The sequence below is a fragment of the Branchiostoma belcheri genome, unplaced genomic scaffold (genome assembly GCF_001625305.1).
Source record: "Branchiostoma belcheri isolate BF01 breed outbred unplaced genomic scaffold, Haploidv18h27 scaffold10, whole genome shotgun sequence".
Lineage (NCBI taxonomy): Eukaryota > Metazoa > Chordata > Leptocardii > Amphioxiformes > Branchiostomatidae > Branchiostoma > Branchiostoma belcheri.
Genome location: NW_017802380.1, coordinates 1544990 through 1569912, shown reverse-complemented (window position 1 = coordinate 1569912; position 24923 = coordinate 1544990). Strand labels below are relative to the sequence as shown.

At 41.1% G+C, this 24923-nt stretch overlaps 1 protein-coding gene across 1 annotated transcript; it reads right to left on the bottom strand.

Annotated features, from left to right (window-relative positions):
- Positions 1-9126: 9126 nt before the first annotated feature.
- On the bottom strand, positions 9127-11135 carry LOC109473012 (forkhead box protein D5-B-like). Its single transcript, XM_019772908.1, has one exon. It carries the CDS (start codon positions 10439-10441, stop codon positions 9182-9184), a length of 1260 nt encoding a protein of 419 aa, XP_019628467.1. The 5' UTR covers positions 10442-11135; the 3' UTR covers positions 9127-9181.
- Between the last annotated feature and the right edge of the window lie 13788 nt (positions 11136-24923).

The window sequence follows — 24923 nt, the reverse complement described above, 5'->3', positions numbered from 1 at the left end:
GTGTCTGTAGCAGTGTCCAGCAAATCTGGCCCTCCTCTCCCGTATGGTGGCTGACACAGATGGTAGAGTCCCATACAGTTCTGCCTTGGTCGGATGATTTTTCCAGCATTTGTTGAGCACTGCACGTAACATACGTGTGTACGTTCCGTCAAGTTTGTTCTCAAGTTTCCTTGTCAGTGTCCACGTTGATGAGCCATACAGAAGCACAGATTCCAGTGTGTAAGATTTTTAAATTAAATTAAAGATACTTTTCCGGACTTTTGAAATGAATACATTTCTTTACATCAAACCTGACTGCTCAAGGGGCTTGAAGAAAATGACCGCCGTAGACAGGTGACCACTATAATGTAGAGGTGGTCACTTGTAAAGGTTTAACCATTTACGTACATAAATGGCCAGGTGGTCATTATGTAGAGATGACTACAAATACAGTTTCAACTGTAGATGAGAATAAGCATTCATTCATTCATTCATTCATTCATTCATTCATTCATTCATTCATTCATTCATTCATTCATTCATTCATTCATTCATTCATTCATTCATTCATTCATTCATTCATTCATTCACTCACTCACTCACTCACTCACTCACTCACTCACTCACTCATTCATTCATCCATCATTCACGCACGGACTCACTCATTCACTCATTCACGCACGGAGGTCGTCACTGTGGCACTATTTACATAATCTTTACTTTTACTTAGAAAAGCGTCCCCTGCCGAAACCCTGGTACAACTGCACCCCATATATGTTTATACAGTAAATTTCTTTATTCTGTGAACCCTACCAGATAAGTGTATGAGAGAGTTGGGATGGCATTTTTAGATATCTCAATTCAGACATTTCGATCTTTATTGAAGACCCAATGAATGTGCATTTCAGATGAATATCATTAGATCCTTGGCCATCCATTCACAGCAACAATTTATGTAACATCGACAACAAAATATTGAATACGTGTGACATTCTACTACTCCTGTCCGTTCTTTACAGCCAACAAGCTTGTAGCAATGTCATTCTTTCTTCTCCATGCCGTGGTACACTTTAGACCCTCACAGCCCGGGCAGTTGTAACGGCAGAGTCTAGTAGTTTCAAGTATGTATTTGCGAACAACAACCCAATACGTGTGACGCCGTCACTTCAGCGTGTCAACCGGGCAAACACAGATATGACAGCCGCGACGATTAACGACTCACGGTGGTCTCACGACACCAGCGTGGGGTTTGGGGGTGGATCTGTTCGGGTTATTATCAGGAAAATAAACCGAAGACAGTCGTGGGATGGTTGTGGATGTATCGTACGACCGTCTTGTTACGGGACGATTAAGAAGGACTCGCGGTGGGCTCACGACACCAGGGGGAGGTGGAGTGGATCTGTACCGGTTACTATCAGACAAATGAACCGAAGACAGTCGTGGGATGGTCGTGGATGTGTCGTACGACCGTCTTGTTACGGGACGATTAAGGACTCACGTTGGACTCACGACACCAGGGGGAGGTGGGGATGGATCTGTGCAGGTTATTATCAGCCAAATAAAAGGAAGACAGTTGTGGGATGGTTGTAGAAGGGTCGTACGACCGTCTTGTTACGGGAAAGGCTGTCTTACATCCTTGTCGGCGGATGGTTCTGCCACAGCCTGCTTGAAAATTTTACGACATCAAAATCGTAAGACGGCCTACGACGAGTATGCACTATGTAAGAATTTAAAACAAAGCCCAATCCTTAAAATACTTTTGTTAACAATTTAACCATATTCAATCACAATTATATGCATGTACAACAATTACCATGTACAGGAGAATTTCTCTGTGTCTTGAGAAATTGTGAACTTTCGGCACAACACACTAGTGTAAAATCACGTCACGCAACTGAGTATTACATGTTGTATTATTACATCGATCGAGTTTCGTAACGTGCTAAACTGGTTTACTGTTTGGTACAATCAAGTCAACACACGGACCCGGTTAGGTCAAGATCAACTTCTACATTCCCTGGTGACAAATACGACAAAACTACACTGCTTTGAGTTCGGGAGGTCATGGGTTCAAAGCCCGGCCCGGACGTATACGCAAGACTTTACAAAACTGCTTTCTCTCCTTAGCACTCAGCACCTGTGAGAAAGGATGTTGGTAGTTAGACACACACACAACTGTCAGTTGAAGAAGCCACCTGCTGTAGTGCTTGTTGAAATAAGTGGCATTGGGGCAAGTCGTGTTACACGTACAAACACTAAACAAGCTACACATTTATTTATATACATCATCATCATCTTCGCCACTTTCAGTCATCTATCGACGATGCGGGCCTCCACAGCTCTCCACTGTCTTCTGTGCTGTGCTGTCCTTCGGGCTCCCTCACAAGTGATTTATATACACATCCAGGCTAAACGTAACTAACTATAACAAAACTACCTGTTACCTGTTGACACGGTTAACCCGTTGTTCAACATTTAGTAATAAGATAAATAAAACGATGACTGATCTTTGGGCGACGCCTATCATGCTCATAACACACATCGAAGTTGTACCGTCGGTCCGATGTTTACAATGACTATGTTTAGATTTTGCGTAGTTTATTGTGTGCAGAGGTTTTAATTTCGGTGTGTCTGTGTGCTTGCTTGTGTTTCCGTAATTATTTCCATATGCTGGGCACGTCAGGGACAGAAAGTTAGGTCCCAGAAAAGGTTATCCAATTTTCTGTTATGGCTTATGTGCATGTCTGTTGCTACATGGGTGATGCATAGACCGAATCGGTGTGAAATTCACAATGATGAATAAAAGGTCAAGACAACAAGAGATTCACAAAAACTCGGTTATTCACGAGGGTTTAGACTTAGGCTTAGGAGCTCCCGCGTCTCGTGACGCATGAGGCAGTCTATGTAGTCCAGCTTCCTCTGTCAGCAGCCAGCATCGAGGCTTCTTCCCAGCTTCTTGTTCACTGCTTGGAGGTCCCTCTCGACTGTATCTCATGAGGGTTTGAGATACCCCAAATACATGTACATCCTGGAAGTCTTAAATCTCCGATTTCTGGTTTATTTCTGTTTTATTCAGCCAGGATGGCATGGCAATACGTCGGTGAAGGTGAAGGTTAGACATCCTGGTAATAAGATCTGCCAAAAAACAGTTATTCATAATTATTCAAGCAACTGGATATAACTGGATGCAAACGGTCAGACGTTTTAGGTAGCATCCACTACGTTTCGTCAGTGACACTGGAGAGTTGTCAGAAAAGCATGACAGTGCTTTGCAGTGCGGCCAAGGAAACATTCATTTCGCCCAGTATAGGCTAGACTAAGAGCAAATGTAGGGAGACCCTAAAAAAAGCCTAAAGTCAAGTAAACCTCTCCGAAAGGTTAAACCTTTCTAAACAACTTGATTCTTTTCTCTCACTGCTTTGTTCGAGGGAATACTTTGCACAGGTGTTTTCAAGTTGCCCGGGCAACTTTTCTCTCCTAGAGGCCCTTCTTTTGCTCTGCTTTAGTTTCACCGAATGTAATATGATATATTTAGTTGTAAAATGTTACCGTGTAGTTGTGAATGTATCCATGCATCGCCCAAACATTCAACATACCTTACCTAGGAGTTCTAGACAACGCATACAACCCTCTACTTTGCATCATTAAAATACCTGGCACTGGTCATTCAAATATATTAAACCATTTTATCTAATTCTTGTACATATTATGTTGTAGCCAGTACCAAAAGTGTTGATACTTTTCGTATAACATATACGTTTTCTTACATTTCTGATGTACTTACTTCTGTCACAACACAAAAAGTTGAAGGAATATTTACGTAAAGATTACATAAATGATAGAAATTTCTATATAGAGGTGGGTAGAAACGCCAGTCTTGTAGGTTGTTCTACCTTGTACATTATGTAACGGCTGCACACCGCCAACACTGTCTATTGTTTGTGTAATTGACTTGATTAATGACATTTGTCAGGTCTTTTTGTGACAGTATTTGACGATTACTGACGTTAAGTAGAAATTCTGAGATGGTGGGACTGGATAAGACGCTCCTGTGCACACACTTCGATCCACCCAGGTGCATACCCGGGGGCTGAGATAGGCAGAGTTTGGTGGGTTTGTTTGCAAATGGTATAAAATAACCCAGTCTTCATTCCGAAGCCGGGGAGATCCGCCGAGCAGTCGATGTCGACCTCGTAAAAATGTGACATTCTTCTTGGACCACTTTTAGCTACACGACTGCAAACAGATAATCTCTACCAGACTAACTACACTGGCTATATATAGGAGAATATGTGCCAGGGGAGTTGGGGTTTGACTGGCCGCTTCAGAGGGGAAATTAACCCTCTCGTGGAATGACTCTCCTGGCCAACTATTTCTCGGCGCATTTTACCGAATTCTAGGATCCGTACCCCCGTATGGAGACCTGGAGGAAGCTAGCAAATAGAGAGAATTCTAGGAACGTCCGTGTTATGTTGTTCAAAATTCGGCTGCCTTCTTACCGAAAAGAATTGGGTTCAATTTGGGTCCAGGCACACACGAGCGCAGTAAGATCGTGGCACGATTGTGAAATCGTAGAGTATTCTTCGGATAGTCGTGCGTGTTTCGTATACAAAATTCAGTTATTCAATATTGTTAGAAAAAACTTTTCTATCTTGTGTCCTTGTCGAGCGTTGGTTCTGTCACAGCTTTACTGAAGTCCTACAACATCAAAATCGCGCACGACTCTCTCCGACAATGTGGCATACTGCCACTCACGTTTTTTCTACGATTGCCGCGCGATCACGAACTGAAGATGTGCATGTGTCGCACAACGAGTGTGACAGAAATGTTCTGTATTTCCACTTGTTGCTTCTACAAAGACATACACAACACAATAGTATACAGTTAATTATCGTTTATACCCTTCATATATTTTTATTAATTTGTAACGTGAAAAATTGTCTTGCTTTCATTCAAACTACTGGTGCAAACCACAAACATTCATGAGTATAATCGTTTACTTGGTACATTTCATGGTATGCTTTATTCTTTATGCTTTCGCATCCAAAAGATGACAAGTCCATGATTTATCATATCATTTCTTGTTGAAGTTCACAGTCATAGTTAATCAAATGAGACCAAACACAACTGTTCTTATTTTACAACTGGCAATCAAATGGGTTAAAATGGTCCAAATTCCATTGTACAAGTATTGAGAAAAACACATAAAACATCAATTTTGCAATATTTCTACTGTTATTTACTGTATATTTTTTCGACAACTACATTGAAAGATTTAAAAGCTGTGTGAGCTCGAGGTCCCATTCAACTGACCATCAATTAGCCTCCATAGCTTGCCAAAAACTGGGGGGGGGGGGTCTTCAGGGTCTTAAGGAGCTTTTATGTGCTATTTTCTGTTTGCATATAGACAACATAGCCTGTTTTTTGGGAGCTTTTATGTGCTATTTTCTGATTGCATATAGACAACATAGCCGGCCTGTTTGAATTACGCCCGTTTTTGGACTGGGCTAATCAGAAAACAGCCGAAGACCACCAAAACCTCAGTTATATAAGCCTGCTACGGAGACTACTACCAGTACGCTAGCCAAAGTACAAAAGCATGCAATTCGAGCGCGCAACGTTAGGATGGGAATCTAACTCCTGACCTCTTAGTCCGAAGTCTTGGACACTGGAGGCAACTGGAACCACGTGCAGTCGGCTGTAGTGAAAATTCGCCGGACATAGCCACATATACTTCTGTGTTAGAATGGGTCCCAAAAAGTAGCACAATCGTAGAGTTGACTGGAAAGAAAGTATTGTATTTCCAGTGTGTCTGTCTACCTGTGTGTGTGTTTGTATTTCCGTATGCTTTGGACATCATTAACACTGAGATATTGATATACTAGTACTGTAGTGATATTAGAAATATGTGTTGGTCTTGGTATGGTTGATTTTGGGCCTCCTAGCGGCTTCCTTTGATACTTCAGCAGATTCTACACTCTTTGTATTATCCAATCTGTTATCCACCTTAAAAAATCCACACGAAGGCCACCGTGTCAACCCTCCTCACTCAGGTGTAGGGACTGACACGGTCATCATACTTGGAAAATAATTTGTATCTGTACCTGTACATAAATCTGTATCTGTACATGAATCTGTATCTGTATATGAATATGTATCTGATTGCAAATAAAATAAGTGATTTCCAGATATACATACATACGTGCCTCCCAAAATTTGGCTGATGCTCAACTCAATCAACCAACAAGTTTTCTCCAGAGTTGATTAGATTAACTGAATTGGATGAAAATGTAGGCCTCCTCTTTTCCATTAAATGTAGACCAAAATCGGATTTCTATGAATCATTCTGAAGCGAATATGATTTATTGTGTAGAAAATATAAATCTAAAGACAGCAAAAACACTAAAGACTTCCAAAAGTCGGCACGTTGCATATAATGGAGTGAAATGTATACAGTCTTTTTCTTAACGTCAAACAATGAGACAACCTCTACATAAGGAACACATGACCATTGATATACAGTCAAACTTGTACATACTATTGGCCGCCTCTGCATAAGGACCATCTGGTCATTGATATACAGTCAAACCTGTACCGGTCACAATGGACATGTTATACAACAACGTGTTTTCAAGACTTACCATGTAAAAATTACCATTTTAGAAAGCGGAAACCATAAACGTTTTTGCGTATACAGCTCTTAAAATTTGTCATAAGGTCGTGTGGATAAATCGCTTTTAGGATACCCGGTGGCATTTTATGTGTAATTCATGAGAGTTGACGTTATATTAAACAAAGCCCGCGTATTCTAAATACCTCCATGATACCAGTCTTCTAACCAGACTCAAATCATCACAGGCTAGATTACTGAATGGACTGTATATGGCTCAATATAATATATGTTTTGTTTTAAGAAACCCCAGAACCGCCTTCTAAGTGTATGACGAAGTGTCAAAATGCGTGCAGACGTCTATAGCAGGTTTCAAATATGTACAGTTTATAGCTTGAAGCTGGTGTGTTACGCCCAATGGCGGTTATATAACATACCGCCTATACAGATACAGATAACCACAAGTGTATATAATATGCGATTTGTATAAACTGTTACCTTTTGTTGATTGTCAAAAGTTTACAGGTTGGAGACCGGCCAACATTGAATTTGTATAACCTGTGACTTTATAAATTGAAAGCGATACGTGATGCTTAAGTACATATATGATTTGAAGTACAACATAACACGAGAAAAGTTGCAAAATACACTTCTTTTTCATTGAACTGCATTTGAACTACTACTGCATCAGTCGGTCTCAAATGTGTTGATATCAACTCTTTGTGTGTTAGAATAAGAACAGTATCCCCAAACATAGCAATTGGAAGTTATGCGAAATCACAAATCAAAATTGGCAACTTTATGACTTGTTTCCTTCTAACATCATTGCTGTGAATATGTGCATTGTATGTTCAGTGTAAAATTTGAAGCCGATTCTTCATGTACCAGACAATTCTCCCAACTCAAACATTGCCAGCGTTTTGGATTATGAAGGTCCGGTAGGTAGCGACTTTTGTCTATTTAATTGTATACATTTTAAATTCAGCACTGTTCTGTACTTAACAACATTTATACCATTGTTGGGCGAGCACATTATACCACCTCGAGTATTTTTTTCTAAACCGTAATTTGTCATGAATTTAAAGTGAATGCACAATCTGACTTTGCAGTTATATCAATTGTAGCACTGGAGCAACTGAGCTTCATTCATTTTGATAGCAATTCCACCAACCTACCGATATCTGTTGAGCCACTTGCATTGCAAAATCGTACGATAAATGACATTTTTGTCAGCAGTATCTTACAAACGTTGAAATAGCAAAGTTGCAAGTCAGTTGTAAGTCCATCATGGTTTGAGTGAAAATCTAAGCAAAAATTTCAGCATTTCCTTGTGTGGCTTTGAGTTCTCTTATTGTTGAAGAAATTTTGTCAAGAAACTTAACTAAATTGTATTCTCAAAAAAATACTGTTTGAAGATCGACTTGACTTTACGAGTGACTTAAATGATATCATTTTAATCACTTCCATTCAGTTTCTTACACGAATATCAAAGAAAGGCGATTTGTAGAAGTCAAGATATTTGCAATACCGCTTTTTATTTTGGACAACTGACAAAGACCTAAACCTAAACGCATCTATAAGTGAAAGACTTCCAAACATATCAGTTTATACAGAAACTGTACATGGAAATTCTGAAGTTTTACAAGCAATAAGATTATGATAACGTTCTACTTAAACATGCAGGTCGTCATTTTGTGGTCAAGAATTTACAATGGAAACTTTTTTTGTCCCCAAAAGGATACTTAAATATTGAATGCAAGCAGTCATTGCAATTCTTAATGTCATTGCAGGTACAAAGACGGAAAATGTAGATAAAAAGAATTTCCGTGTTTAACTTATTGCTCATGATGTGGGGACTGTTTGAGCGATCAATCGTTTTCTGACTAAGCTTAAAATTTGAAATAAAATGACCCACTGCGTAACAATTACATTTAAGACCACAATTGCTTTGACAACTTCCTCGATCAACCACCATTTACGACGAAAAGCAAAGTTACTGACAAACATATGATGATGATATGTTCATGTATACAAGCTCAGGATATTTTACGTCAATTTAGATTAAGGTCCTGTCCTCCTTCTAAAAATGCACAAACTAATAAATAAGAAGACGTGAATATACATAACAGGGAGTCTTTTTTGTCTTAAGTGCTGTTTTTCATTGCAATACAGTGTATATCTTACAAGACAAAAAGTGAATCATTGAAACAAGACATAATCTATCCTATAAAACGTATCCGGCACTGGCCACTTCTTACACTTGGACGGAAGAATTAGGTGACTTAAACATATTCTTTATAAGTCTTTCATTACATGTAAAAAGAAATAAAACAATATATGCTGAAACATCATGTTTCAAATGACATTTACAACAGTGCGTCCAAATTGCACGACTTCCCACAAAAGGTACATTTGAAATCTAGAAAATGAATATCTACATTTGAAGTGACCAATGCTTTTATATCTTAGACAAAAAAGAACAACTTTTGAACACTGACTTTTTGTAAAGAAAAACACAAGTGCTGTGTGATATGCTTGATTTTTTTTCTGATAGGACATTTTTACGTCAATTATTTTTTTACAGTGTGAAACTTACTTGAACCGCTGAAAGTTTGGTGAGATGGGGAACATGGATTGAGAGTTCTGTGTGTCGGAGTACTGCCACTGGGGGTTCGAGTTCGGGTACATGCCGACGGGAGAGGAGGGGTTTGGGGACGGCGTCGCCTGGGGGATGCGGCAGCTGCTGTTGTACCACTTGAAGAACGGGTTGTTGATGTGTTGGCGGTAGAGGACCTCGTCTAGTCGGTACGCCTTGCGCTCCGCGTCGGTGTAGGGCGAGTAGATGGAGCTGAGGGAGGGAGGGAAGGAGTAGCCAGGCGTGATCGGGCCGGTGCTGGGGTTCAGGTAGCTGTTAGTCATCCCGTACCCGTTGTTCAGGCTCTCCATGTCCTTCTTGGCTCCCCGGCGGCGTCTCGACCGCCGGCGCTGGCGGAAGTCTCCCCGGGCGAAGTCCTCGATGTTGGCCGGGTGGATGGCCCAGTAGTTCCCCTTGCCGTCCTCGCAGCGGCCGGCCTTGATGAAGCAGTCGTTGAGGGAGAGGTTGTGTCGGACGGAGTTGCGCCAGCCCTGCCCGCGGTTCTGGTAGTACGGGTAGTTGTCGGTGATGTACTGGTAGATAGAGCCGAGGCTCAGCCGTTTGGCGGGAGAGCCCAGGATGGCCTTCGCGATGAGGGCGATGTAAGACAGCGGAGGTTTGACGTCTGCCGAAGGAGGCTCCTTCGGGGTGTCTTCCTTCTTCTCCAGGGACGTGAGGATCTCTTCCATCCCGTTGTTGTCGCTGTTGTCGCCGTCGCCGCTTGCCGGGGTGTCCGTGCCGGGCTTTCCCGGCTCGGCTCCGTCCGTCGGCGGCTTGTCGTCCGTCGGTTGCCGATCCGGACTCACGGTCTCCTCCTGTTTCGGGACGACCACCGGCGGCTCCGCGGCCGATTTCTCGTGAAACGTCGCGTTGTCGTTCTCGTCCTGGTGGTTACAGTCGGCGTAGGTCTTGGGCGGGGGGCTGAGGTACTGGTTCACGGCAACAGGTGGTTGGCTGATGCGCTGGAACGCCGTCGATACCACGGGCGCATACGGGCTCACGCTCGGCGTGGTGATGCCCGTGTCGCCGTAGGCGTAGCTGGAGGGCTCCGGCTTCATGTCGTAGTTCTGCATGGTTGCGCCGAGGGAGCCGCTGGTGTAGGTCGGGCCGAGGTTGTAGCTGTGTCCGAAGGACTGCGTCTGCTGGTCGTGGTGGTAGCTGCAGGAGTCCCCGAAGAGCGCCGGACTGTACTGTCCGCTGTAGCAGGAAGTTTGCATGGTTGTGCGGTCGGCTTGCCGGCGGGTCGGGCGTTATGTATATGAGTGTGGCGGCGGCGGTGACTCGTAAGTTGCGACACGGGGAGATCAAAATCTGGACAGTTTGTGTTCCCGATATGAAGGATTTGTCTGGCAAAAACAAGAAGCTGTCGTCGCGGCTATCGGCTGTTTGGATGAGCACAGCTCAGCGGTTGTGACGGTTCGCAAAGCAAAACACTCAAACACCCGGGAAACTGTTTATGACTCTTTCCTCGACTGGCAGGGCCCTTTACTACGAACTCAATTATGTCCATTCAATATCCCACACGTCCGTCAAAACTTGCGCCGGGCCGTGATTGGTCGAGCCGTATCTATTGCAAATGCAAAAATCATTTGGTCTCTAACCCGTTATAAACCCGCTGGGCATACAGTTTGTCCGGAATTTCGGACCCGTCGAGAGATAGTCGTCAAGGCGTCTTGAACAACAGACCATCCCCACAAACCAACGCCTCCTTATTTTTTCGCTTCCCGCACAAACAAAGCAACACAGGATAATATCACCAATCATTGTTTGCGATCTGTTTACTCATGGCCGTGTAATGTAGTTCTCTCTAAGTTCATATTATCTGTTGTAAACGTGCAGGCGCACGGATGAAGTCTGGTGCCTCGCTGGCTGCCAGAACAAGACCGCTTGTTTGAGCTGGGCTTACGCTAAAAGATCGCCACGAGTCCGTTTCGGACTACCCGTGAAAAACATACTACCATCGCGTCGATGTAGGCCCATTACTTAAACAATGGGGGATTTGAAACTTTGACAAGTTGTTGAGTCGCGGCGTGCTTGGTTCGCCAGGGCTACGGTCGACTCATGGGGGCGGAGTTAACGGTTTGGGGGATAGGTCTTATCACTGACAGGCTATTTCGCTCGAACAATGTCCATTAAGATAAACAACTAGATTATGGGGTTCCCGTACACTCCGCACATATGTAGGTACCAGATTACACGAGGAGAAAACATCCCACTTGTACACAGTTTACACAGCGGACAAGAAGTGCCGTTGGAGACGACCATGATTTTTTTTCATGTGACGTTTGATTCCGTGTGTGAGCATCGCTTTGCAACTGCTAGAATCATCTCTAACCATAACATTTGACAAAATCTGACAGAAAGTTTGTGAGAAAACGGCCGCCATGTTGAGAAAATAGAATCGAACCCTCAGCTCACGACCCGTGTCGCCTGACAGGTGTAATAAATGACGTCATACCAGAATGCCCGGTAGCTCGCTATAGCGATGCCGAAATCCTTGTGTAACCATTCATTAATTTGTAGCCAACGGCATATTTGCGATTAAGATAACAAAGCAACAAATGGAATCGCCAGTTTTTAGCTGTCGTCCGGTGGTTTTTACAGGACACAATAATTGTTTCCTTTACTTTTCAAACATTTTCAACAGCGCAAACTTGATGAGTTTTCTTACTATCGTTTAGGAACACGCACAACGTCACTTCCCTCCAAATAATCGTTACAATGAGTCCTACATCCTCTAGAATTTTAGGAAAAAAATTTTACGGTTTCAAAGCTGTTTTGAAGAAATTCAAGTAATTCAATTTCGACACCAAACTAGCCTTTTCATGGAATGACAAAGATGAGAATATCATATCTAGTTTGTTGAGTTAAGACAACTTTTTCAGGAAAGTTTTCGTTACCGTACGTATAAAGATGTCACAAAGACTTAAGATGATTCCTTATGCACAAGTAAAACAATTGCAACTTTCAGCAAGTACTTCTCGCTAACAAACGTAACGACAACCTTTACGAGTTGCCGGATACCTTAAAACTGCAACATTAGAAAAATTGTTATTGAGGCCTTGTCACAATATCTTGAACACCTGGATATATGAAGTGTGCATAGCTTAGAGATTACTGTTGCTGCATCAGAAATTCTCTTTCGAATTCACCTTTTGTTAAATTCGGGTAAGTTAGGGCACCTGTTGTCATCATGAGACTTGCCGTTAAACTCCTTGAAGCTACTGCACACTCTGGACAACTTTTTATACATTTCCAAGGGCCTAGATTGTTCCAGAAATACATGGCACTGATCACTATCGAATAAAATCCTGTCTTGTTGTGAAATGTTTTTCATAAAGTTTACAATACTAGCGAACTTTTAGTTAACTATTCAGAACCAATCCTATGACTGTTTTGACGGAGCAACACTTTTTAGATGAAAAATCATTCTCTCTTCTTAAAATTGCGACGTATTCTTGAAGAAAGTTTTATCCCTCGCTACCGTTTCTCCCTGCCACACTCCAGTTTGAAGCATAACGAGTCCATGATGAGCGAGTTTTCTCCGCCTGCCGGAGTAGACCCGCCGCGCGGTCTTTGTGTCTTTAATTCCCCCTCTCCATGCGGCCGCCAGGTGTGGCGGCCCACCCCGGAAACTCAGGCTTAGTCTCAGCAACAGGCAGTCGTTGAGGCAGGCGGTCTGAAACTTTATGTATCTCTGTAATGACAAAAGTACTGAATGAACTGTAAATATCTTATGATGTGTTAATATATTTTAGGTGGTATTAGATTTTATCCACTTGACTGATCTTAATACCGTTTGTAAAGTCTGACGCTAATTCAGTCCGCTGACTGCTATGTCAGATTGTGTTGAGTTTCTTCAATAAACCAATCATCATCAATTGTCATTTTTTTCCTGATTTCTACCGCTTTTTTTTACAGTAACTGGAACCACCAGAATACAACAAAGCAATCAGACAGAAAAAGTACGTTTTACCTTAATGTATATTTAAGCGACTTAAAAGATCCTACTTTACGCTTTTCATGCTTAGGGTTGCCAAAACGTTTTAGCATTTAATTACGACTACTTGTTCAGATATGATCAAAAATTTAAGTCTCACTTACAACTATCTTTAATCATGGCTTGAATATCTAATTTCGTGTAGTGTACGTTATCGATCAGTAAAGTTTGGCCTGTAGTAGAGCCTGTTGAGGAGGCTATCCCGTAGATTCCATGTCCCCGGTACGTCCCCACAACTCAGGTGTCATGTGTCAGCCTCACTCCGCAATGATTGGAATTACTCACGGACTATTATTATCAGCAAACCGGATGTAAAGATCATGTTTTAATTACACTCGATCGATAGCCGCATACCTGCGGACGGTCACCCGAACCTTTGCCCCGACAGATTACCCGGTTCGAACCGGGTTCCAACACCGTGGGTCACCCAAAGTTCACGTCGAGCAATTTGGGGGATGAAAACTCTACCCCGGGGCTGTTCTTACTTCTGGGATGACTTAAACTTATCCGCACAGGAAACGCGCGCTAAGTCGGCTCCAGATCCCGAAACCGCTGCCGAGATCAGGGTACGTGACAAGGTTGCGCCCCCAGAACGCCCTGTTTGTGATAAATTCGTATATGATGGTCGCCAAACAATGTCCACGTCGCTGCAGGTTTGCTCACCTCCATGGCGCCCGTGCTATGCGGCCTGCCCGCACCCTCCCACCCGACTCTATCATTTCGTGCGCTCTGTTTACCTTGTCCTGCAATAAAGATCCCGCGATCCAATCGTTCTCAAATTTCAGGAATCTTTCAAAAAAACAAGTGTGACAAATGCGGGAAGGAATATAAGGAAGCAATCGCGTTAAGGGCCCACTCAGACAAAGCACCGGGTTTGTCTCTTTTAAAGGATTTGGGTAAACATTATAATCAGAGAGTCCGGTTTTGCCGGCCGTTTCCTACAAAAGTCAACCCTTCTCGCGGCTTATCAGTGATTTTGGTAGAAATGTGTCACCGATTTGTTTTCTCGCGAATGAAGAAGAAATTAGAGAAGAAAGAACTCTGATAAGTAATTAGAATTGATGACAGAATCCGGACCGCAGAATTAACTCTAACAGCGGAAATCATGAACTGAAGACTAGTCGATCATTTGATGAAGTTAACACTATTACTCGTACTGCTACAGACCAATCGGAGAAAAGGATAGAAGGAAAACACATATAGCGAGGTATCTCCGTACCTTTCAACTAAGGCGGTGATCATTCAGTGACCAAAGCTCTCATCGGTAGTACAATCACAAACGAATTTTATTGATAAAAAAATGTATTTCGTAAGATTTTCGTGTCTTGTTGCCTTTCAAATTGTACTTTTATACCATATACTATATTCAACTTTTAATTATGTCGCCCAGGTCATACAAAGTTAGGGGTCATAAAGGGGCCTCATTTTGTGCAAGCCGATATTGAATTATAGGAAACAATAGGAGCTCTTGTTAATTTTTTTGTGGAGTAAAATGAAGTAATTGTGTGGTTACAATTCTTTTTGTCCAAAGGACCAAAGTATATAGATAGGAATAGTATGACTATCTACCCATTTAGAAGTGTAGTTTTTTAGTGTATTTTTCATGTAGAACTCTTCAAGTACTGAACAATAGAACATTAATTTTATCGCTATTGTGGCATCGGCGTATTTCGCGAAACAATGTAATCTTGTATCAACCCAGCTGCGCTTCAGCTTGGTTAAAATTTTACCCATCATTGTTGGTGTAGATCGTCAAGACTGCTACATATCAAGTAAGTTCTTAATCCACCAGATAGCAAAATAGTTACGTAAAAAAGACGTAATATGTTGCTTGACAAACTTTAACCATACTACAGTACTATATGTATGTTGGAGGACACTATCTTGTATTATTATGAGTGATCGCGTACAGTACACTGTATATTTGCTGTTGTCAAAATTGGAGACAGTTGAACGGTACAACAGGTGGTTGTGGCTATGGGGTGGTCTTGTCGACATCGAAACAGTAGCATTCTGGTAGGAAAATATACATATACCGTGTGTTAGATTGTCGAGTGTCGTTAGATTCAGGGGTTCGCTGTCGGGTGCTCCCTCGGCGACCGATCGCTAAAGCCAAAGATTGCCAACCAAAGTGCCCGACCATATTCGTCGTGTGATCGCAAACTGGGGGCATTCGTGGGATAGTCGTGCATGTGTCGTACAAATCCAACCGTTACGTTGAGGAAAATGCGGTCTTAGATGGCTTGTCGGGGGCTGATTCTGACACCAATGATAGGACATCAAGATCGCACGACAGCATGATCTTGACCTTGGAGGTTACCGAAAGACAATTGAAAGATCACTGAAAGGTCACTAAGCGCTTACTGTCTTAATACTGAGATATTTGTTCCAATTTTTGAACGCCCAACCTGGCGCTCGAGCTCTCCAAACATCTATTTCTATACAACCCCATCATAACCATCCAAAGCCAAGCGGCGTGCCGCCTATACTCCATTCCACAACTTTCCCAATTAGCTTGGAGATGAAGGATATTTTCCCCTTCTCTCTTGAGTACGGCACTTGTGCATTATGATTTTGTTTGTGTCTTTATTTACTTATTTACTGTAGTGTGTACAGTACCAGGCATGGACCCATAGTGAACCGACCCGACACAATAGACTGCTATCTTTGTTTATTTCTAGAAAGAAAATGTAAATGTGTACATAACTTCTTTTCGACAGCATTGAGATTTCCCACCAAGGATAGCGAGGTTAGTAGAAACAATACAACATTAGAAAATTGTTATCTTCTTCCTGAATAACCAGATATAACACACATAGATACCAGATGAAAAACCTTATATCTGCGTCTACATAAGTTTAAACCCTTGCCGTCATTTTGTTGCACAGGAGGCCATTTTGAAAACCAGAATGTGGGAGGGGCGTTTTTTTTTAATATGTTTACCATTCTGAACAAAACATAGAACATGAAGTACTTGCCTATAGGTGTTGCCATTATTGTAATAAGAAGATGAGTGTCGTTTAAACCTGGACTGAGAATCCATGAAAGATAAACTCCATCTGACCTGTTGTTACACACGAGAAGAAGTTGAACCTGTACGTACTGGTGTATATATAAGCCCGCGTATATATCAGACTCTTATGTCACTGCAATAGTACCTGTATCTGTATCTGTATAGCTGGTATAACCGCCCTTTGGCGTAACACACTAGCTTCGCAGGCACGCGGCTGGTAACTATATTACACCGAACGACCTGTTACACCCAATCTTTGTACGTCTAACTGTAGGAGTTGTTTAAGGCTTTCTAGTGATGATGCCCCAACTGTGATTACGTAGTTTGTATGCATGCCAAACGGATATGCGTTGAAAATAGGGTGATGTAGTCATCCTCAACTGAGGTGATATGCGTTAATCCACTAATTATTCTAGTTTGGTACTGGATATTCCTGAACACTTCATTGCTGTAACGAATCCACAGTTCCAATTTACTCACCATGTAGTGAGTAGATGGTCAGGAGTGTATGTCAAACAAGACACCCCGCCCTTGTCATGTTTTGAGTAGAATTTCCGAGAATAGACCGGGAGAGATTGCCTGTGGTTAGCGTGTGGAACGGAGTTGACGCAATGTGTCGGTCACCAGGCAAAAACAGTCCTTGTAGTAAGCTAGTGGATCTGGGTGGTTTCCTCAAGTATCAGCAAACCTTTCTGATAAAGACGGCATCATAGGAAATATGGAATTTCTGCTTATATTCTGAATTTTGGACGCCACGTGTATGACTATCCGAAGAATAAACTGTCAAGTTTATGATCGTAAGATGGTCGTGCGACGAACATGACTTGCGTCAAAACAAACACAGGATTTTTTGCTTCTCTAGTTCAAGTTCAATAGTCTGCAAATTCCCTGGTCGGGACATCACGCAGATGGGGAGAGGCGCAGCGTCTGGACTACGGTCTGGATGACAGCCTGCTCTTGAAGGAGTCCAGTGAGGGGCTGTCCACTATGTATGCCGAAAGGTTGTTCCACTCAGGGATGGTTCTGGCGTAACATGCATATTTGGCAGTGTCACCGGTCGGTCGATGTGTCTTGTATTTGTGGGAGTGGTTGACACGGGTACGAGTACAAGCTGGGATGAGACGAATGGGTGGAATGGCTACGATACCGTTGGTAATTTTGTACAATTTTGTTCAAGTGGAAGGTCTACAACCATGAGTCCCAATGACAATGTTCATGAAAAGTTCACCCGTCAATGTTGAGAGACTGTTGTGAGTAATAAATGATGGTCCATTAATACCGTAGAGTGGCGTGTTAAGTGCCCGTCACTCACCTCTTATCTAGGTTCACACAGGTTTGCACGTACTGCATCTATTACTACAAAATAAAAGAATAAAAACTTGATTAATGCATCAAGAATAAAAGTAAGAAATTCTAAATATAGCAATATGTACATCAGCTTTTGTCCTTCTAGTCTTGCCATGATTAATTATTGTTCCATTAGTTCTATTTGTTTGTTCTGCATATACTTTCCTTTTGTTATTTATGCATAAGAGAAAAGGTAGAACTTTCTGAAAATAAAAGAACATATACATTAGCTTTTGATAATGAATACATTAGCTTTTGATAATAAATTGTTGTTCCGTTAGTTTTACTTGTATAGTCTATCTACATTTTGTTCTTAATACATTTAAAAACCATTGTAGAAATTTCTAAAGAGTATATACATGTAACAATATATATATTCGCTTGTGTTCATTTAATTGTATGGTAATTTATCACTAGTACTGTCCCATTAGTTGTATTTGTAAAGCTTGCCTACATGAGTTATTGGTCTTTTAGTTCTACCTGTACTTAATTACTTCTATCTTGTAATTACTTCTATTAATAAACTGGATAGATTTAATCAATTAGCCAGGCAGAAAAACAAGAATCTTAATTAGAAAATCAAGTACAATACGAACATATTCATTCGCTATTTCAACGTATTATAGGGGCGTGTATCAAATATGACTTGATGATTTTAGGACCAAATTACACTAGGGATACCAACAGCAATAACACTCATGAAGAACTGTTAAGTCATCTAAACAATTTTGTAACGTACGTTTTATCTACATTTGAATCTGAAACCTACAAAGTTACAAGGGTCCAGGCCATGTTTGTTGACATCAATATCGTACTGATATACAAATATGATTAAGCTCAAAACAACTACAGGCCGTAACAGCTATACAAACTAACGGGATAGCGGCCACCTGTCCAGGCGATGGCCAATTGTTCTCTTCTTGAAAATTCTATGGCATCAAAATCGTTCGACTAGCCACGACGGCCGTAAAAGAAAACAATGCCAGAATTTGGTGTTTACAAGTAAAAAGGAAAGATCTTTTTTTTTGTAATATTGAAAATATTACAAAATGTAGTGCGTGCGCCCTAGATACGTATATGTGTTAACAGGTGTATATAATACATAGATGACCCGATAACACAATATATGCGAGTAATCAATTCTAATACCATCACTACCTTCCAGTTTTATATTAAGTATTACTTCTACAATGACTAAGAATGGTAAACAACAACCAATAATAAAGCTTGGAATCTTATTCTACAGTTGTCACCTTGTTATAGAAGCTGAAATATTTCTGTAAACATCTGAATATTAAGAATTAACCGGCTTTATTTAATAAGACTGCTGTAATAGAACACCCATAAGACGCATATTTTTAGATCGGTAGGCAGAACTGATACATGTAACTATCAAAATCGTATGTTAACCAAATTCGGCTATCATAGTATGTCCTTTGACAAATTAACCAGTTACTGACATATCATAACTGGTTAATCTAATCTTGAGGTTCCTTTTTGGTCAAATATCTGACGTCCTAAAGATTTATTGTAAACTTGAAACTTGTCCACAGTTTGCAGCCAAATGTGTGGCTAAGTTGGTGTAAGGAGACTTGATTATTTATCACATTTATTTAGTACGTATTTTTATTCTAAGGGAGAAACGTGATAACTTAAAAAGTTGTGATAAGAAGTTTTCGGTGTAAGGACATCACAACAAATTCAATTCGGGGTTCATCAAATAAACGATCTAAAATTTCGACGTACTGACACGCATACACATTAAAATTACATGATGTAGTTTAAAATACTTGAGAGTTTAAAATTTAAATCGAAGAAAATGTTTTGTTGCACTTGTAGTATTCTAAGAAAAATTATGAACAAATGATGTCAACCCTTTCTGTTGCTCGTACAATTCTAAAACAGCATGTCAAATTCCTCTCTGCTAATAATTTAAATAATCTATGAAGTTGTTAACATTTTCTTGATTTAAATATTTCGTGATTGAACATACGTGTATGTCATAAGTGTACAGTGTTGTAGAGATATATAGCCAAACATGTCTATTGTAACTTCTCAAGGGATTTGAAGAATATGGTCACAGTAGATGTGTGACTACAATAGACAGAGTCAAGGGGGAAATTACTTAAGGATGAAGCAAAAAATGAACCAAAACGACCAGGTGGTCCTTATACAGATCTGGTCATTAGTAAATGTTTGACTGTAATTTTCAACCATAATTTTCGTTACTTTTTTTACTCAAACTATTACATAGTTTCAATCAGGTCTTTAAAGCAATACATATTCCAGTATATGTAATTGGAACTGTGGGTTTCGAAAATTTTATTTGGGTGAAGAAATTAAAAAATGCAGAAAACATCCTCGTGTCAGAATTGTCAGCTTTTTGTTTGAACCAAACAGTCAAGTACGTGAACAAATATGTTTCATTCTGGCAGATTTTTTTCGTACTGAAAAGCAAAGTAAAATTTCAATCTCTTTGCTCTTGAAGGTTACTGCTTGAAGCAGACGTAATTAGTAGAAATTTTGATTGACGAATAAAATCAAAGTTTAAGTATGAAATAGATAATAAAGAGATACAAACATCCTGTGTATGTAATGAACTTTTGATGAAACAATTCGTTTCTATACTATTAATGACCTTTTACAGCAGCATAAAGAGTGAAATATTCGGCCAGATTGCGTCAGATTCGTTCCATCTTTCTATGATGTATTTCTGTCCCAATGACGATGTATATTTGCTGGCACGTCGTTTTTAGGATCGTGTCAATCGATTGGCCGTGTCCACTTGGACATAATTAATCACACTGATGTCGCTGGGCTAATCCTTCCCCGTGTAACATGCCATGTACGCCGGGTGCTGCAGACTTGTACGAGGTCCCCTCCCCCTCTTATAAACCCACTCAAGTGGTAACACTAACTCGTCTACCGGAAACGACGTTGCCTACCCACCGTTGCGAATTCCACTCGCCCTGCGCGGTCTCCGCAATGCCCGTGATAGTCGCCATGACGGGTCTACTATGTTCTGTTCCCGCATTCTTCCAGCGTCCCAGCCGGCTGCCGCTGCCGTGTGGAGTTCCATGGTTCCCGGGTCGGTGTTTAGGAACTCCGGGCTGTAGTTAGCCCGAATCTTTACCTGCCAATCAACCGTAATCTAGATTCTTGTGGACTTTTTCTCGGGGAAAAACTTTCGCGAGGACGCCGGGTGATGGAACTGGACGTTTTGGGAAAGTTGTCATCCCAGGGTGGGCCGTGTGTTAATTAAATACAAATACGGACCGGGTTGGGGGCAAATTTTAAAGGTCTCGCGCCTCGCTTGAATAGACAACAAGTGGAAACAATAGCTGTATACCCCTCTAACACAAATACAGATCCCTTGTTTCAAACTCTCGAGGCACGGGTAAATCGAGTGCGAGTGTACGGTAACTTCGGGTATACAAGTACATTAACATATTTAAAACAACCGTTGTGGCGCTTGGAAACCTGTGATTTCCGCACAAACTTTACCCGTGATTTTAAAGTCCTTATCTCGTGTTGTGCCGGACTAAAGCACGGGCGTCCATTCGTTGAGCAAGCAATGTCCGTTATTTTCAAACCACAACCCCCTGGGAAAATTGCCACCTTGCCATAACATAGTCATTACGGTACAATTACTTAAGATAGAACTGGATTTGGCTGGCACTGCATTCGTAACTAGGCAAAATATATTCCATGGCAATGCCTCAAATTTGTGTGCGCTCCTCCTCTTATATCTCTGGTAAAATCTGCCGACCTGACAAAAAATTGACCTGACAAAAATGAAGCAAACTGAAGTAAAAAAGAAGTGGTCATTACGCCACATAGGCGTGTATACACTACTTCGTCTAAATGTATATCAGTGTATTTCTGGGCCCAAACAACCATCGGTCGTGATTTTTTTTACACAAAAAAACTTCAGCTATCTTTCTTCACAAATTTTTTTAGAAGGTGACCACCTGAAAATGTTTTAAAAATCAAGAGCGCGAATGCAATGTCATATGTTACTTCAGGAACACTTTCTACCAGCCGATTGCTTCCCCAATGTTGGAATGCCGTTTTGTAAAAACAAGGGTAAACCGACCGTACTCTAAAGGAAACCGCAGGGACACCGTATTTCTAAAACGGCCAGAGCAGTCTATGAAGAGTAAATATCTGCAGTTTTAAAGGCAAAACACAGCAACACAACGTACTTTTTTGTTAACATTTACACCAAAGTACTGCGTGTGTTCCACATGCTGCACTCCCAATCTCAAAAGAAATGATACACTCATTTCAGCTACAATTATTTGAAAACTGATTGTACTGATTCGTTTAATACGCATAACATATTCGACGATCAAGTGTTGCACGCAGTCTTTTATATGCTGTTATTTTGACACATGAAGTGTAAGATTTTAAGTGGTATACTTTGAAATGTTTCCTCTCGTTATATACGTACCATATGGCGTTGTCATAGTCGCCGTACAATTTTGATGTAGAATTTTCAAGCAGGCCGTAACAGAACCAACCGGTGGTTGGAATCTAAGACAGCATTTTCCGTAGCAAAACAGCCGGATTTTGAAGATACGACCATCCCAAGAATGTCCTCGGTCTGCAATCGTTCAACCGCCGACCGTCGTATGTGACCAGACATTTATGAATTATTCGTTCAGTATCGCACTGCTGTGCAGTTTCCACATCGTCGGTGAACGTTAGACATTCACATAAGATACGCCAAAAACAGTTACTCAAGCAACTGGATATGATTATGGAAACGGTCAGACGTTTCAGGTAGTGTCACTGACGAAGCTACCTGAAGCGTCTGACCGTTTCCAGTTGCTTGAGTAACTGTTTTTGGCACAACGTCCACATTTTTACAAGTGTGGACTGACTAATTAAATCCAACAATCTTTCTCAAAATGAATCAAACGCATAGACGCTCAAAACTTTGTTTAGTTAGAGCAGAATCAGCACAAAACATCGACCTTCTATATTCGTCTATTTCGCGAGTACCGGAAATATATATAATATGAACAAAAAGAAGAATGAGTGTTATACCTACCTCATGTCTATTATTGACTATGTAGGTTCCCTAATGTTGCATAGTGTATAGATGAAAAAACACTATTCGTTGCATATAAATAATGTTGAAGACTATTGCACTGCGAAAATGAGTATGTAATGTTACACTCAATAGTTTATCATCTAAAAAAACTGCGTGACAACATTCAGTCTTATAATGTGAAATCTTTTGATGTCCAAACAGTATTTTCTTGTCAATAAAGTTTCTCTTTGAGAAAAAGCGGGTTTTAGAATACATGATCCAAATCCCGGCATCCTGTTTCAGCTTCAATTGTAGACATCAAACGCAATAATATCACCTCAACAACTTTTAGGAGTGTATTGGTGATATTGACATTTCAGAGTCAACCAACTTTGTGACCAAAAAAAAAAAAACAAGGCATGAGTTCATATTCTACATTTTAGTTAGCCAGACTTGGTTTTTCGAGTACCATTTATGTCGAGTATGGTCCTACATAAAAGGCCTGAGACGAAAATTACCAAAATTCCAAGTCCAATAGCAACCGGGAAAGAGATCGGTTGCCTTGCAACTAACTTTGTGTAAAAAAAAAAGATTACAAGTTCTAAATTTTGAGTTAGCCAGGCTTGGTTTTAACATTTGCGCCGAGTAACGAAGCCTTGAACGAAACGTACGAAAATTCCAAGTCCAATAGCAACCGGAGAGGAGATCGGTTGCCATCGCCTTGAGATGACTTTAATCGCCTCATTAACCGCTAAGTCTTAAGATTTAATAGGCCTTAAAACCTCTTGGCTTTAACTTGTTGTGTACGGCTTGGCCCGCAAACACATCAATCACTGGTGAGATTTCCTGTGGTGTCCGGTTGTAATTGTTATTAATGAGCGCGGATTTCTACACACCAGCGCCAGGTGTCAGAACCACCACGTCATTTGTTAGGAGAGTTTGCGCGAAAACAGGACAATTAGTTTGGACCGTCATGGAGTGTGTTGGTGATGTTTGGTGCCGCGGAGTCTTAACAGGCTCGCGGAGTGTCCCAGGTGTTTGGCCCACCCTCTTACCTGGGTTTACCTGGAGCACGGAGGTGTGGACAGGTGTGGGGTGTCGCGCCGCCCCTCTCCTCCGTTGTTGGGTTACCCAGGTACGTTTTTTTTATCTCCTTGGCGGGTAGGGAGAGACGTTGGTGATATACGATGTAGATATCGGGGAAAAACTGCTGATGTTTTCAGTGTTTGTGCAGGTCCTCTTGTGAAGAGGAAATCTTCATCGTCATCAATGGGATTAAAGGCTCAACCGTTTTGACCAATCAACGTGCTTGCCGCATAGCAGACAAGTTTGTATTCCTTATGAAACTTGACAAACTAAGAAAACCATGTCAAAAAAACCCAGCCAAAAAACCATGCATCTTTAGCTCTATATGCTCATACATCTACAACTGCCTCAAGAAGCGAGAAGTTGAACCTGTAAATAGTATATCGCATTAGTATGTATAGTTTAAGTGTTATTACTATATTCTTTTTCCCTGTTATTCATGACCCGTACTCAGATTGTATGAGCATAAGCGTACAATAACGGTCTTTCATCCATTCATTAACAGATAACCATGCGTTGACGAGACAAGCACGTTGACTGGTGACAACATTCGTGAAACGACATAAAAATAATTGTACATGTCCTCTTGTATGCAATATTTACTCATGTAAGCTCGGATCAGTTTGAATTAGCTGGCGTATAAGTTTGAACCAGTTGTTTATTTCTATACATCTGGCCCTTTACTGTAATCTTCATCATCATCGTCATCATCATCAACATCATTTGATTGCCCCGTTAACGGATGTGAACTTGACCAGCTTTGGTTTAGATTTCCGTACATTATCAGATAGTGCTGAATCTGCTGATGATGTTCACCTCTAACATCCGATGCTGCTATCAATTTTTTGTAATCAACAATAAAACTTGATCATCAACATAACTTGGGAACGATACGTTTTTTTCTGAAGCGAACAAGGCTTCAGACTTGTTCTCTTTTCTATAGACTTGATCACAACGCTCGAGCGCTCGTTTCCGTTGATTAGAATAACTTTGCTCTGTAAAAGTGGAATGCATCAGGACCAGGACGGGTTGCACGACCCGTCCCTCCCTTAAGTTTGGGAAGTGACAAATATATCTATTTGCGGAGTTTAAATATATAACAAGACAAAACTCGGTGGCAAACTCCTCAAACAGCTACAATTTGTTAGAAAAAGAATGGTGCACCATAGAGATGTGTTCATCTTTATATATTTGTGTATTTAAAAAAAAAAAAAA

Bases quoted from the DNA above. Each gene is read 5' to 3' on its own strand.
- LOC109473012 (XM_019772908.1), bottom strand. From the start codon at position 10,441: ATGCAAACTTCCTGCTACAGCGGACAGTACAGTCCGGCGCTCTTCGGG.